Below are 14,969 nucleotides of genomic sequence, written 5' to 3'. Positions count from 1 at the left end.
CTACCAGATAGACTGTGTTCTGTATGTGGGGAAGCCAGGTTCCTTCTCATTTAAATAGATGTGATTTATGTGACACAAAATTTAGAGAAAATGATGCCCAAGATGATTCCTCAAGTGAGGGGAGTAAGCATGGTACTGCATCATCCCCTCCTTCGTCTACACCAGTCTTGCCCACACAGGAGGCCCCTAGTACATCTAGTGCGCCAATACTCCTTACTATGCAACAATTAACGGCTGTAATGGATAATTCTATCAAAAACATTTTAGCCAAAATGCCCACTTATCAGCGAAAGCGCGACTGCTCTGTTTTAGAAAATACTGAAGAGCATGAGGACGCTGATGATATTGGTTCTGAAGTGCCCCTACACCAGTCTGAGGGGGCCAGGGAGGTTTTGTCTGAGGGAGAAATTTCAGATTCAGGGAAAATTTCTCAACAAGCTGAACCTGATGTGATTACATTTAAATTAAATTGGAACATCTCCGCGCCCTGCTTAAGGAGGTGTTATCTACTCTGGATGATTGTGAGAATTTGGTCATTCCAGAGAAATTATGTAAAATGTACAAGTTCCTAGAGGTCCCGGGGCCCCCCGAAGCTTTTCCTATACCCAAGCGGGTGGCGGACATTGTAAATAAAGATGGGAAAGGCCCGGCATACCTTTCGTCCCTCCCCCTATATTTAAGAAATTGTTTCCTATGGTCGACCCCAGGAAAGGACTTATGGCAGACAGTCCCCAAGGTCGAGGGGGCGGTTTCTACTCTAAACAAACGCACCACTATACCCATAGAAGATAGTTGTGCTTTCAAGATCCTATGGATAAAAAATTAGAGGGTTTGCTTAAAAAGATGTTTGTTCAGCAAGGTTACCTTCTACAACCAATTTCATGCATTGTTCCTGTCACTACAGCAGCGTGTTTCTGGTTCGATGAACTAGAAAAGGCGCTCAAATAAAGATTCTTCTTATGAGGAGATTTTGGACAGAATTCATGCTCGCAAATTGGCTAACTCTTCACCCTAGACGCCACTTTGCAATTGGCTAGATTAGCGGCGAAAAATTCTGGGTTTGCTATTGTGGCGCGCAGAGCGCTTTGGCTAAAATCTTGGTCAGCGGATGCGTCTTCCAAGAACAAATTGCTTAACATTCCTTTCAAGGGGAAAACGCTGTTTGGCCCTGACTTGAAAGAGATTATTTCTGATATCACTGGGGGCAAGGGCCACGCCCTTCCTCAGGATAGGTCTTTCAAGGCCAAAAATAAACCTAATTTTCGTCCCTTTCGCAGAAACGGACCAGCCCCAAGTGCTACGTCCTCTAAGCAAGAGGGTAATACTTCTCAAGCCAAGCCAGCCTGGAGGCCAATGCAAGGCTGGAACAAAGGTAAGCAGGCCAAGAAACCTTGCCACTGCTACCAAGACAGCATGAGATGTTGGCCCCCGATCCGGGACCAGATCTGGTGGGGGGCAGACCTCTCTCTCTTCGCTCAGGCTCGGGCAAGAGATGTTCTGGATCCTCGGGCGCCAGAAATAGTCTCCCAAGGGTATCTTCTGGAATTCAAGGGGCTTCCCCCAAGGGGGAGGTTCCACAGGTCTCAATTGTCTTCAGACCACATAAAAAAACAGGCATTCTTACATTGTGTAGAAGACCTGTTAAAAATGGGAGTGATTCATCCTGTCCATTAGGAGAACAAGGGATGGGGTTCTACTCCAATCTGTTCGTAGTTCCCAAAAAAGAGGGAACATTCAGACCAATCTTAGATCTCAAGATCCTAAACAAGTTTCTCAAGGTTCCATCGTTCAAAATGGAAACCATTCGAACAATTCTTCCTTCCATCCAGGAAGGTCAATTCATGACCACGGTGGATTTAAAGGATGCGTATCTACATATTCCTATCCACAAGGAACATCATCGGTTCCTAAGGTTCGCATTTCTGGACAAGCATTACCAGTTTGTGGCACTTCCGTTCGGATTAGCCACTGCTCCAAGAATTTTCACAAAGGTACTAGGGTCCCTTCTAGCGGTGCTAAGACCAAGGGGCATTGCAGTAGTACCTTACTTGGACGACATACTGATTCAAAGCGTCGTCCCTTCCACAAGCAAAGGCTCACACGGACATTGTCCTGGCCTTTCTCAGATCTCACGGGTGGAAAGTGAACGTAGACAAAAGTTCTCTATCTCCGTCAACAAGGGTTCCCTTCTTGGGAACAATAATAGACTCCTTAGAAATGAGGATTTTTTTGACAGAGGCCAGAAAATCAAAACTTCTAAACTCTTGTCAAATACTTCATTCTGTTCCTCTTCCTTCCATAGCGCAGTGCATGGAAAGTAATAGGTTTGATGGTAGCGGCAATGGACATACTGTAGTTCCTTTGCGCGAATTCATCTAAGACCATTACAACTGTGCATGCTCAGTCAGTGGAATGGGGACTATACAGACTTGTCTCCGACGATACAAGTAGATCAGAGGACCAGAGATTCACTCCGTTGGTGGCTGTCCCTGGACAACCTGTCACAGGGGATGAGCTTCCGCAGACCAGAGTGGGTCATTGTCACGACCGACGCCAGTCTGGTGGGCTGGGGCGCGGTCTGGGGACCCCTGAAAGCTCAGGTCTTTGGTCTCGGGAAGAATCTCTTATCCGATAAATATTCTGGAACTGAGAGCGATATTCAATGCTCTCAAGGCTTGGCCTCAGCTAGCGAAGGCCAAGTTCATACGGTTTCAATCAGACAACATGACGACTGTTGCGTACATCAACCATCAGGGGGGAACAAGGAGTTCCCTGGCGATGGAAGAAGTGACCAAAATCATTCAATGGGCGGAGACTCACTCCTGCCACTTGTCTGCAATCCACATCCCAGAGTGGAAAATTGGGAAGCGGATTTTCTGAGTCGTCAGACATTTCATCCGGGGGAGTGGGAACTCCATCCGGAAATCTTTGCCCAAATTACTCAATTGTGGGGCATTCCAGACATGGATCTGATGGCCTCTCGTCAGAAACTTCAAGGTTCCTTGCTACGGGTCCAGATCCAGGGATCCCAAGGCGACTCTAGTAGATGCACTAGTAGCACCTTGGACCTTCAAACTAGCTTATGTATTCCCCGCCGTTTCCTCTCATCCCAGGCTGGTAGCCAGGATCAATCAGGAGAGGGCATCGGTGATCTTGATAGCTTCCTGCGTGGCCACGCAGGACTTGGTATGCAGACCTGGTGAATATGTCATCGGCTCCACCATGGAAGCTACCTTTGAGACGAGACCTTCTTGTTCAAGGTCCGTTCGAAACATCCGAATCTGGTCTCACTCCAACTGACTGCTTGGAGATTGAACGCTTGATCTTATCAAAGCGGAGGGTTCTCAGATTCTGTCATTGATACTCTTGTTCAGGCCAGAAAGCCTGTAACTAGAAAAATCTACCACAAAATATGGAAAAAAATATATCTGTTGGTGTGAATCTAAAGGATTCCCTTGGGACAAGGTAAAAAATTCCTAAGATTTCTATCCTTTCTTCATGAAGGTTTGGAGAAAGGATTATCTGCAAGTTCTTTGAAGGGACTGATTTCTGCTTGTCTGGTGTTACTTCAACAAAAAGCTGGCAGCTGTGCCAGATGTTCAAGCCTTTGTTCAGGCTCTGGTTAGAATCAAGCCTGTTTACAAACCTTTGACTCCTCCTTGGAGTCTCAATTTAGTTCTTTCAGTTCTTCAGGGGGTTCCGTTTGAACCCTTACATTCCGTTGATATTAAGTTATTATCTTGGAAAGTTTTGTTTTTGGTTGCAATTTCTTCTGCTAGAAGAGTTTCAGAATTATCTGCTCTGCAGTGTTCTCCTCCTTATCTGGTGTTCCATGCAGATAAGGTGGTTTTGCGTACTAAACCTGGTTTTCTTCCGAAAGTTTGTTTCTAACAAAAACATTAACCAGGAGATAGTCGTGCCTTCTTTGTGTCCGAATCCAGTTTCAAAGAAGGAACGTTTGTTGCACAATTTGATGTAGTTCGTGCTCTAAAATTCTATTTAGATGCTACAAAGGATTTTAGACAAACATCTTCCTTGTTTGTTGTTTATTCTGGTAAAAGGAGGGAGGTCAAAAAGCAACTTCTACCTCTCTCTTTTTGGATTAAAAGCATCATCAGATTGGCTTACGAGACTGCCGGACGGCAGCCTCCTGAAAGAATCACAGCTCATTCCACTAGGGCTGTGGCTTCCACATGGGCCTTCAAGAACGAGGCTTCTGTTGATCAGATATGTAAGGCAGCGACTTGGTCTTCACTGCACACTTTTACTAAATTTTACAAATTGATACTTTTGCTTCTTCTGAGGCTATTTTTGGGAGAAAGGTTTTGCAAGCCGTGGTGCCTTCCATCTAGGTGACCTGATTTGCTCCCTCCCTTCATCCGTGTCCTAAAGCTTTGGTATTGGTTCCCACAAGTAAGGATGACGCCGTGGACCGGACACACCTATGTTGGAGAAAACAGAATTTATGTTTACCTGATAAATTACTTTCTCCAACGGTGTGTCCCGGTCCACGGCCCCGCCCTGGTTTTTTAATCAGGTCTGATAATTTATTTTCTTTAACTACAGTCACCACGGTATCATATGATTTCTCCTATGCAAATATTCCTCCTTTACGTCGGTCGAATGACTGGGGAAGGCGGAGCCTAGGAGGGATCATGTGACCAGCTTTGCTGGGCTCTTTGCCATTTCCTGTTGGGGAAGAGAATATCCCACAAGTAAGGATGACGCCGTGGACCGGACACATCCGTTGGAGAAAGTAATTTATCAGGTAAACATAAATTCTGTTTTTGTTGCAAACAGCAGCTGTGTATTCAAACCGGTAATATAAATGTACGACCGCACTCAACTGGATACCTTGCACTGGATTTGCAACTTTGTTGGTGAACAATGAGCTTTGACTAGCTGTTACTTGAAACGCCTGGATACTTCAAAGTTAAGCAGCAAGTGTGCTAAATGACGGTGAGATTCCTTTAACACTGGTTGATTGGATCAGATAAAAGGTACTTTCGCAAGTGGTACTAATATCGTTATGATAAGATCCTTTGCATCAAAGTATAATACCTTGGGACTGATCTAAATCTAATTTGCCAGGTATAGGTATTGAAAGTGGACGTTTAACTTTGTTCATTTAATTTTTTTCCCTCTAACCTATCTGGAGCGTGCTTCTGCACTAAGTGCTTCTAAAACTGCTGAAAAAACTTTTTAGTTCAATTAGCTGGGAAGCGTGCAATTAGCACTAAGGGCTTCCACATAATTGTGCACAGCAATTGGATTTCCATCTAAAGGGGAGGAGAGTCCACGGCTTCATTCATTACTATTGGGAATTAAGAACCTGGCCACCAGGAGGAGGCAAAGACACCCCAGCCAAAGGCTTGAATACCTCCCCCACTTCCCTCATCCCCCAGTCATTCTTTGCCTTTCATCACAGTAGGATGGCAGAGGAGAGCCAGAGTTTCTGAGTAGTCTTTTATAGAGGATAGTACTCTTTGCAGTGGGACTGGAGTTTTAAGTAGTGCTGTCAGCCTCTCATTAAGAGCCTGGGCGAAAGTTAGAGTCCGGAGATGCAGGGAGAGTCTTTCTGCGAAATCATCCCAACTCATATTAACAGCTCCATAAGCAATCAGCGTTGACGAGTTTCGCTGCCTGCTTTCTACACTCAAGCCCATGTCAGGAGCGAGGCTACTAACCTTTCATACTTGAAGGGCCGTGTTCCTGTTCCATGGCGTAGATTCTGGTAAGATCGTTTCATTTTTTTTTATTAATAATGATAACATAGAAGACAGGGTCACAGTGGTGGCGCCTTTTTTATCTTTGCAGAATCAAGGGTTATATTCCTGGAAGGGAAATTATTGAACAGGGGGGGTTTATACATGATATTGTTTATTGTGTCATTGCTGTGTTATGTGCGAGATGAGGCTCTGGCAATGTGTGGAACTTTAAGGTTACTTGTGGAAACTTGCACAGCCATTTTTTGGCGCGTTTTTCCCCAGTGCAGGGGTGGTCCTGCCAGGCATTCCATGTTACTGGGTGTGGCTATCTATCCTTCCTGTTGATCTGTGGCGCAGGAGACGTAGCGGTTTCTGTAGTCCGGGTCCTAGGAGGTGGTGAGTGCCCCGGCCATTGGTGGTATAAAGGTGCCTTTTTAATAAATAAAGTTAGTCTAACCAAGCGCACAAGCAATGGAAAACTCGGACGTGTTGGAAGGCTCTCCTTACTTAATAAAGTCTCATTCCTGTGTTTATTGTGAGGAGGTTCTGGTAGATCAGCCTGCTCAACTATGTTCCACATGCCTTAATAAAGTTACAACATCTAAATGTAAACGGATGTCTAGTACTACTGAGCCGTCCACCTCTGAGGGTTCTTCGTCCCCGGAGGTGCATTCCCTACATTCATCTCCGATTGCACATGCAGCGCCCGGGGTCCAACCGTTACTCCTTCGGGAGAGATTTTTTGCTGTCTGACTTTGCGGACCAACTGGAATCGACGGTTTCGAAAGTGATCCATGCCTTACCACGTTCTGCTAAGTGCAAGCGTAGGGTTTATCATAGCGGCCCGGCCCAGGGTTTGTCCTCGCCGATGGAAGATCCAGAGACTCTATACTCTATACGATGATGAGGCCCACTCCGATTTTTCGGAGGAGGCCCCTTCTGGGTCGGAGTTCGTGTCATCTAAACCTCCGGCTGCAGAGGAGCCTAGTTATAGGTTTAGGATGGAGAATTTGCGCTTTCTGCTTCGGCAGGTGCTTGCTACTCTGGAGTTTCCGGAACCTAAGATACCGGAGGAACCTGTGATTCCTAAGCTTGACAAGGTATACGAGGACAGGTGTAGTACCTCAGTCTTTCCTGATTCCGTTAGGATGGCTAATATTATTAGAACGAATGTGAGCGATTAGGTTCTTCCTTTTCCCCTTCTTTTTCCTTTAAAAAACTGTTCCTCGTTCCGGACTATGAGCTGTGGGGGACCCATCCCTAAGGTGGATGGGGCTATCTCTATGCTCGCGAAGTGGACGAGTATTCCCCTTGAGGATAGTTCGTCATTTAACGAGCCCATGGATAAAAAGCTGGAAAACATGTTGAGAAAGATGTTTCAGCACATAGGGTTTGTTTTTCAGCCAGCAGCAGCGGTTGCGGCGGTCACTGGAGCTGCGACATATTGGTGTGAATCCCTGTGTGAAATGGTCGAGAAGGAGACATCCATCGACGAGATACAGGAGAAGATTAAGGCGCTGAAGATCGCCAATTCTTTCATCTGTGATCTGAATGCTAAGGTGTCAGGTTTTTCTGTTTTAGTGCGCAGGGCTCTGTGGCTAAAATCTTGGTCTGCGGACATGACCTCTAAGGTGAGGCTGTTGTCCCTGCCTTTTCAAGGCAAGATCCTGTTTGGTCCAGGATTGGATTCGATTATATCCACAATTACGGGAGGCAAGGGAGCCTTCCTACCGCAGGATTAGAAGGCTAAGCCTAAAGGATCTACTTTTCGTCCCTTTCGTGCGGATAAGGCCCAGCACCAGCAACCCGCCGCAAATGCAGACCAGTCCAAGGGATTTTGGAAACAAGTCTAAGCAGAGCAAGAAGCCTGCCGAGACGAAATCGGCATGAAGGGGCGGCACCCGACCAGTCTCCGGATCACGGAGGGGGCAGATTATCTCTATTCTCAGACGTGTGGTTGCAGGACGTTCAGGACCCTTGGGTTCTATAGGTGGTCTCCCAGGGTTACAGGATAGGGTTCAGATCCCATCCGCCCTCGGGCAGATTCCTCCTGTCAAACCTGTCTTCAAGACCAGAGAAGAGAGAGGCCTTTCTGTGTGAGGGATCTCGCCTCTCTCAGGGTTATCGTACCAGTACCCCTAGCAGAAAGGGATCTAGGGTACTATTTTGTGGTTCCACGTTCCGCCCGATTCTGGACCTAAAGTGTTTAAACAACTTTCTGAGTTTTCCATTGTTCAAAATGGAAACAATCAGATCTATTCTGCCCCTAGTTCAAGAGGGACAGTTCATTACGACTATAGACTTGAAGGACACTTACCTTCATGTGCCAATCACAGGGACCAATACAGGTTCCTAAGATTTGCATTTCTGGACCAACACTTCCAGTTTGTGGCCCTTCCTTTTGGTCTGGCGACGGCCCCCAAGAGTCTTCACAAAGGTTCTGGGGGCGCTGCTTGCAGTAGCCAGATTCAGGGGCATTGCGGTGGCGCCTTACCTGGATGACATACTAGTTCAGGCGCCGTTGCTCAGCCTCGCAGAGGTGGCTCAATGTATGGAGGTGATACGTCTCATGGTGTCAAGCATATATGTCATCCCATTCACCAGGTTCCATCTCAGACCTCTTCAATTGTGCATTTTGAGACAGTGGAATGGCAATCATTCAGATCTATCACAGCTGATATGCATGGATGCTCAGACTCAGAACTCCCTCTCTTGGTGGATTCGTCCGGAGCAACTGTCCATGGGGACAACCTTCTTGCGACCATCCTGGGAGATTGTGACCACGGACGCCAGTCTGACAGGATGGGGAGCTGTTTGGGCTGCCAGAATAGCACAAGGAAAGTGGTCCAGGGAGGACTCTATCCTTCTGATCAACATCCTAGAACTACGAGCGATTTACAATGCTCTGAAGGCATGGCCTTCTCTGGAGTCGGTCAGTTGCATCAGATTCCAGACCAACAACATTACCTCGGTGGCTTACATCAACCATCAGGGGGGTAGGAGGAGCTTCCTCGCGATGAGGGAGGTGTCTCGGATTCTGGAGTGGGTGGAGTCCCACAACTGCTCGCTCTCAGCGATTCACATTCCAGGTGTGGACAACTGTGAAGCAGACTTTCTCAGCAGACAATCCTTCCATCCGGGGGAATGGACTCTTTACCCAGAGGTGTTTGCGGAGAATTGTCACAGATAGGGAGCGCCGGAGATAGATCTCATGGCGTCCAGACTCAATTGCAAGCTACCTCGATACGGATCGAGGTCCAGAGATCCCCAGACGGAGATGATAGATGCCTTAGTGGTTCCTTGGGGATTCAGCCTAGCTTACATTTTTCCACCGTTACCACTTCTACCTCGCGTAGTGCCACACATCAAACAGGATTGCCCCTTCATGGCCGCAGAGGACGTGGTTTGCGGATCTGGTGGGGATGTCATCTTCTCCGCTGTGGAGGTTACCCTGTCGCAGGGATCTGCTGTCACAGGGCCCCTTTCAACATTGAAATCTAGATTCTCTGAGGCTGACTGCGTGGAGATTAGACACCTAGCCTTAGCCAAGAGAGGCTTTTCAGAAAGTGTGATTGATACGCTAATTCAGGCAAGGAAGCCAGTCACTCGTCGCATCTACCATAAGATGTGGAGGACTTACTTGTCAGTTTTGTTGCATAGGAGACTCGCTGAGCTCCCTGACATTCAATCTTTTGTTCAGGCTCTGTCTAGAATCAGGCCTTTCTTTAGACAGTCGGCTCCACCTTGGAGCTTAAACTTTGTCCTTAAGGTTTTGCAGAGGGTTCCGTTTGAACCTATGCATTCCATAGACATTAAGATTCTGTCTTGGAAGGTTCTCTTCCTGTTGGCTATTGCATCGGCACGCAGAATATCTGAACTAGCTGCCTTGCAATGTGATCCTCCTTATCTGGTGTTTCATGCGGATAAGGCTGTACTTCACACTGGGTTGGGGTTTCTCCCCAAGGTGATGTCTAACCGTAACATCAATCAGGAAATAGTTGTTCCTTCTTTGTGTCCTATCCCTTCTTCTTCAAAGGAGAGGTTACTTCATAACCTGGATGTGGTTTGTGCCTTGAAGTTCTATCTTCAGGCTACACAGGATTTCAGACAGTCTACATCTCTTTTTGTGGTGTATTCTGGGAAGCGCAAGGGGCAAAGAGCCTCTGCTACTTCTTTGTCTTTTTGGTTGAGGAGCTTGATTCGCTTGGCTTATGAGACAGCGGGACATAAGCCTCCTCAGAGGAAGACGGCTCATTCAACTAGAGCTGTGGCTTCGCCTTGGGCCTTCAAGCATCCTTACACACTTTTACAAAGTTTTACAAATTTGACGTTTTTGCTTCTGCGGAAGCTGTGTTTGGGAGAAAGGTTTTGCAGGCGGTGGTGCCCTCAGACTAGGGTCCGTCTTTTGCCCTCCTGGTTTCATTCAGTGTCCTCTAGAGCTTGGGTATATGTTCCCAATAGTAATGAATGAAGCCGTGGACTCTCCTCCCCTTTAGATGGAAAACATAAATTATGCTTACCTGATCATTTCATTTCCATCCAGAGGAGGAGAGTCCACTGCTCCCGCCCGTATCTCCGTTGCGTGTCCCTAAATTTATTCTTCTTCTGGCATCTTTTTTACCCTGATATTTCTCCTACTGTTCCTGCTTCCCTCGGCAGAATGACTGGAGGATGAGGGAAGTGGGGGAGGTATTTAAGCCTTTGGCTTTCCCAATAGTAATTAATGAAGCCGTGGACTCTCCTTCCCTCAATGGAAATTAAATTATCAGGTAAGCATAATTTATGTTTTCGTTACTTTTGTTCTTTATTGAATGTATAGGATGTGACATTTTGCTATGAATGTTCCTATAAAGTGGTGGTTCTTATCTTTGTTTTCACAATAAATACAAGTATGTTTAAAATTGCCTTGCCATTCTTTGACATATGAATATATCATTTGTCCTTTCTTTTACTTGTGCATAATATATTGTTTAATGACTGCATGCACATTTTTTGAATATAAAAACATTTTTTGAGTGCCACGCAAACATTACATTTATACTTTATACAAATGTGTACTTTATATACCCTTTTTAACTTCCCATGTGGCTAGAGCTGTATAATTGCAGACCTGACAGCCTACAAAAAGTCTAAAATAATTGTCTTTTAATTTTTAGGGGTGATGTCTGCAATTAGACAGCTATAGCCATCTGGGAAGTTAAGATACAGTAAATAAAGTGCACATTTTTGAAAAGTACACCCCTTGGTGCATCAAATAAGAGGCTACATGTATATATAGCACAAAATTGGAGTGCACAATATATAACTAAACAGCGTACTTTGCTCAGAAAACGTTTTGTTTTTTAAACAAGTGCAATATTTGCTTATTTGTTGCGTACTCCAGTTTTGAGATATAAATACAAATAAACCCTCCTCTGATAGACCTGGAAATGTGTATTTTCTAAAAATGTATAGTTTAGTTGCCATATTTTAACTTCCCTGGCGGCTAGAACTGTTTAAATGACAGTAACAGAATATTAAATTAAAAAACGCTGTTTTTGATTGTATACTAAATTGATATCCCGGCAATAAAACAGTAGAAAAACACAGTGAAATGTTCTCAATTTTTACTTATTTTATACAGGTTATCTACTACAAATATTTATCCATACAGGTTTTGATGATAGAGTTTACAAAAATAAAATTGCATACAGTTAAAAATTGCATACAGGAGTAAAAATATACACTTTTTTCTAATGTTTTGCTTTATTTTTCAAACATGATAACAAATACACATATAATAATGATATATTTTGAGTCTGCTGAAAAAACAATATATAGGGACTGATTTATCAAGGGGCGAATTGCCCCTAATGCCCCTGTTTCCGTGCAAGTTTTCAGGCTTGCTGAAAATAGCAGTTGTGAAGCAGCGGTCCATAACTGGTCCGCTGCCTCTATGGCTGCGGTCTGCAATACGCCCGATCCTAAATGATCGGGCTGATTGACACCCCCTGCTAGTGGCCAATTGGCTGTGAATCTGCAGGGGGCCGCATTGCACAAGCAGTTTACAAGAAATGCTGTTGATGTATGCTGTCGGCATTCATCGATGTCTGTCGGACATGATCCGTTGAGCGGATCATGTCGGACAGACTGATGATAAATCGGCCCCATAGTTTGTATAGGTTATTCACACAAAAAAAAACTTCTAAAAGTGTGTGAATGTGAACTGCAACAAAAAGCACACAGGTGGGAAATGGCTTATCAGCCAAAGGGTTAATATAACCATGTTGGTTATGCAAAACTGGGGAATGGGTAATAAAGGTTTTATCTAACTCTTTAAACAATAACACATTTTGAGTTGATTGTCCCTTTAATAAGAAATCATGTTTCAGACAGTTTTTTTTTTTTTTTTTTTTAAGTTTTGTTTTGTGCTTGTTTTTTTATGAACTCAGCACACACCAGGAATTAATATTAATGATTAAGTGGAAAAACTTAAACTGTAACATATTAGGAATCCACTTGAATTTGAATTAATTAGGTGCCATGTTGTACGTTTGCTTTTCTTTGCGCATCGTTTGCTTCTGACAATCTGTTCTCTTTTTACAGCTTAATATACTTGTGGATACAGGGAGCAGTAATTTTGCAGTGGGTGCTGCGCCTCACCCCTTCCTGAAGCGATATTACCACCGGCAACGGTAAGCAAACCCTCCAACATGCTGTCACTCAGCACAACTGAGTAGATGATATTTAATCAGCAGCTAACTGGATAACTTCCAGAAGCCAGACATATTGTATTTATGCTAGCACACGGTACTATATAATGACACATGAATACACAGAGGTTTAATGGCATCCACAGAACTAATAACATATGTTTAACAGATTTGATAAAACACAGATCACTAGCTATTGGTGAGTGTAAATGTAACGGTGGTGAGTGAAAGTTAGTTAGTGAATGTTGAGTCTGAAGTCTGGTTACATGTTGCAAGCAGCAAAGTTGGCACATTGTATTTCCAGAATGTACATTCCTATTGCAGCACTGACAATAACTCACATTTTGTGCTATGTGCTAAAACTATTATCTAAAGGGATATTATATAGCCATGAAAGTGCAAGGATATGTTATTCCTCTACGGCTGTAGGGACCCCAATAGTGCTTAGACTGTTACTTCTGAGAGGGTAAACGGGGCAGAGAGAGGGATAGAGTGGAGAAGAAGAGAGAATGTAGAAAAAAGAGTGACGAGATTTGAGAAAGGGGAAAGAGTGTAAAGAGAAGATATGGCCTGAGAAAAAAGGGAGAGGGTAAAAAGAGAGATTGAAGAGAGAGGAGGGAATGGAGACATATTGGGGGGTAGTTATCAACGTGTCAACTTTCCTGCCTTCGCCGGCCCAATACGCCCGCCTAAGCTCGCCTACCATCGCCGCCGCCGCGGACCTGAAAATTTTTGCCTAAGTTATCAATAAATCTGTCAAAAAGCCACGCACCAAGTACGGGGCGATGAGCAGCAGACTGTGAGAGTTATCACTCATCCGATCTCGCTGCTCTTCGGCTTTTTGACAGCTTTATTGCTAGCCTGTCACTAAGCACTCACACTAACTACACTGTTCTACCCCCTATACTGGCGCCCCCGGAGCCCCCCGCAACTAAATAAAGTTAGTAACCCCTAAACAGCCGCTCCTAGACCCCGCCGCAACTCTTCTAAATGTATTAACCCCTAAACCGCCGCTCCCAGACACCGCCGCCACCTACATTATACCTACTAACCCCTATCCTGCCCCCCCTATACCGTCGCCCTCTATAATAAAGTTATTAACCCCTATCCTGCTGATCCAGGACCTCGCCGCAACTAAATAAATAGTTTAACCCCTAAACCGCCGCTCCCGAACCCCGCCGCAACCTATATTAAATTTATTAACCCCTAATCTGCCCCCCTTACCACGTCGCCACCTATAATAAATGTATTAACCCCTATCCTGCCCCCCCTACACCGCCGCCACTGTAATAAATTTATTAACCCCTAAACCTAAGTCTAACACTAAACCTAACACCCCCCTAACTTAAATATTAATTAAATAAATCTAAATAATCTTTCTATTATTAACTAAATTAATCCTATTTAAAACTAAATACTTACCTTTAAAATAAACCCTAAAATAGCTACAATATAAATAATAATTATATTGTATCTATCTTAGGATTTATTTTTATTTTACAGGCATCTTTCAATTTATTTTAACTAGATACAATAGCTATTAAATAGTTATTAACTATTTAATAGCTACCTAGTTAAAATAAAGAGAAATTTACCTGTAAAATAAATCCTAACCTAAGTTACAATTACACCTAACACTACACTATACTTTTAATAAATTATTCCTATTTAAAACTAAATACTTACCTGTAAAATAAACCCTAAGATAGCTACAATGTAATTAATAATTACATTGTAGCTATTTTAGGATTTATATTTATTTTACAGGTAACTTTGTATTTCTTTTAGCTAGTTAGAATAGTTATTAAATAGTTATTAACTATTTAATAACTACCTAGCTAAAAGAAATACAAAATTACCTGTAAAATAAATCCTAACCTAAGTTACAATTAAACCTAACACTACACTATCATTAAATTAAATACATTAGCTACAAATAACTACAATTAAATACAATTACATAAACTAACTAAAGTACAAAAAATAAAAAAGCTAAGTTACAAAAAATAAAAAAAAATAAGTTACAAACATTTAAAAAATATTACAACAATTTTAAGCTACTTACACCTAATCTAAGCCCCCTAATAAAATAACAAAGCCCCCCAAAATAAAAAAATTCCCTACCCTATTCTAAATTAAAAAGTTACCAGCTCTTTTACCTTACCAGCCCTTAAAAGGGCCTTTTGCGGGGCATGCCCCAAAGAAAACAGCTCTTTTGCCTGTAAAAGAAAAATACAACCCCCCCCAACGTTAAAACCCTCCACCCACATACCCCTAATCTAACCCAAACCCCCCTTAAATAAACCTAACACTACCCCCCTGAAGATCATCCTACCTTGAGTCGTCTTCACTCAGCCGAGCCACCGATGGAACCGAAGAGGAGATCCGGAGCGGCAGAAGTGATCCTCCAAGTGATCCATCCGGGCGATGTCATCTTCCAAGCGGGGTCTTCAATCTTCTTTCTTCAGGATCCATCTTCATCTCGCCAACACGGAACATCCTTCATCCCCGACGGACTAACGACGAATGAAGGCTCCTTTAAGGGACGTCATCCAAGATGGCGTCCCTT

At 43.8% G+C, this 14,969-nt stretch overlaps 1 protein-coding gene across 1 annotated transcript in view; it reads left to right on the top strand.

The window, feature by feature from the left end:
* Positions 1 to 14,969, top strand: part of BACE1 (beta-secretase 1) — a 274,120-nt gene that overhangs the window by 74,324 nt on the left and 184,827 nt on the right. The window contains exon 2 of the mRNA XM_053691400.1: positions 12,294 to 12,382. Within this exon, the coding sequence (XP_053547375.1) occupies positions 12,294 to 12,382 (89 nt within the window). The remainder of the gene's footprint in view (positions 1 to 12,293; positions 12,383 to 14,969) is intronic.

Source organism: Bombina bombina, chromosome 8 (assembly GCF_027579735.1).
Source record: "Bombina bombina isolate aBomBom1 chromosome 8, aBomBom1.pri, whole genome shotgun sequence".
In the NCBI taxonomy this organism is placed as follows: Eukaryota; Metazoa; Chordata; class Amphibia; order Anura; family Bombinatoridae; genus Bombina; species Bombina bombina.
The sequence above is the reverse complement of the archived record's forward strand: the minus strand, read 5'-3'. Positions and strand labels throughout refer to the sequence as shown.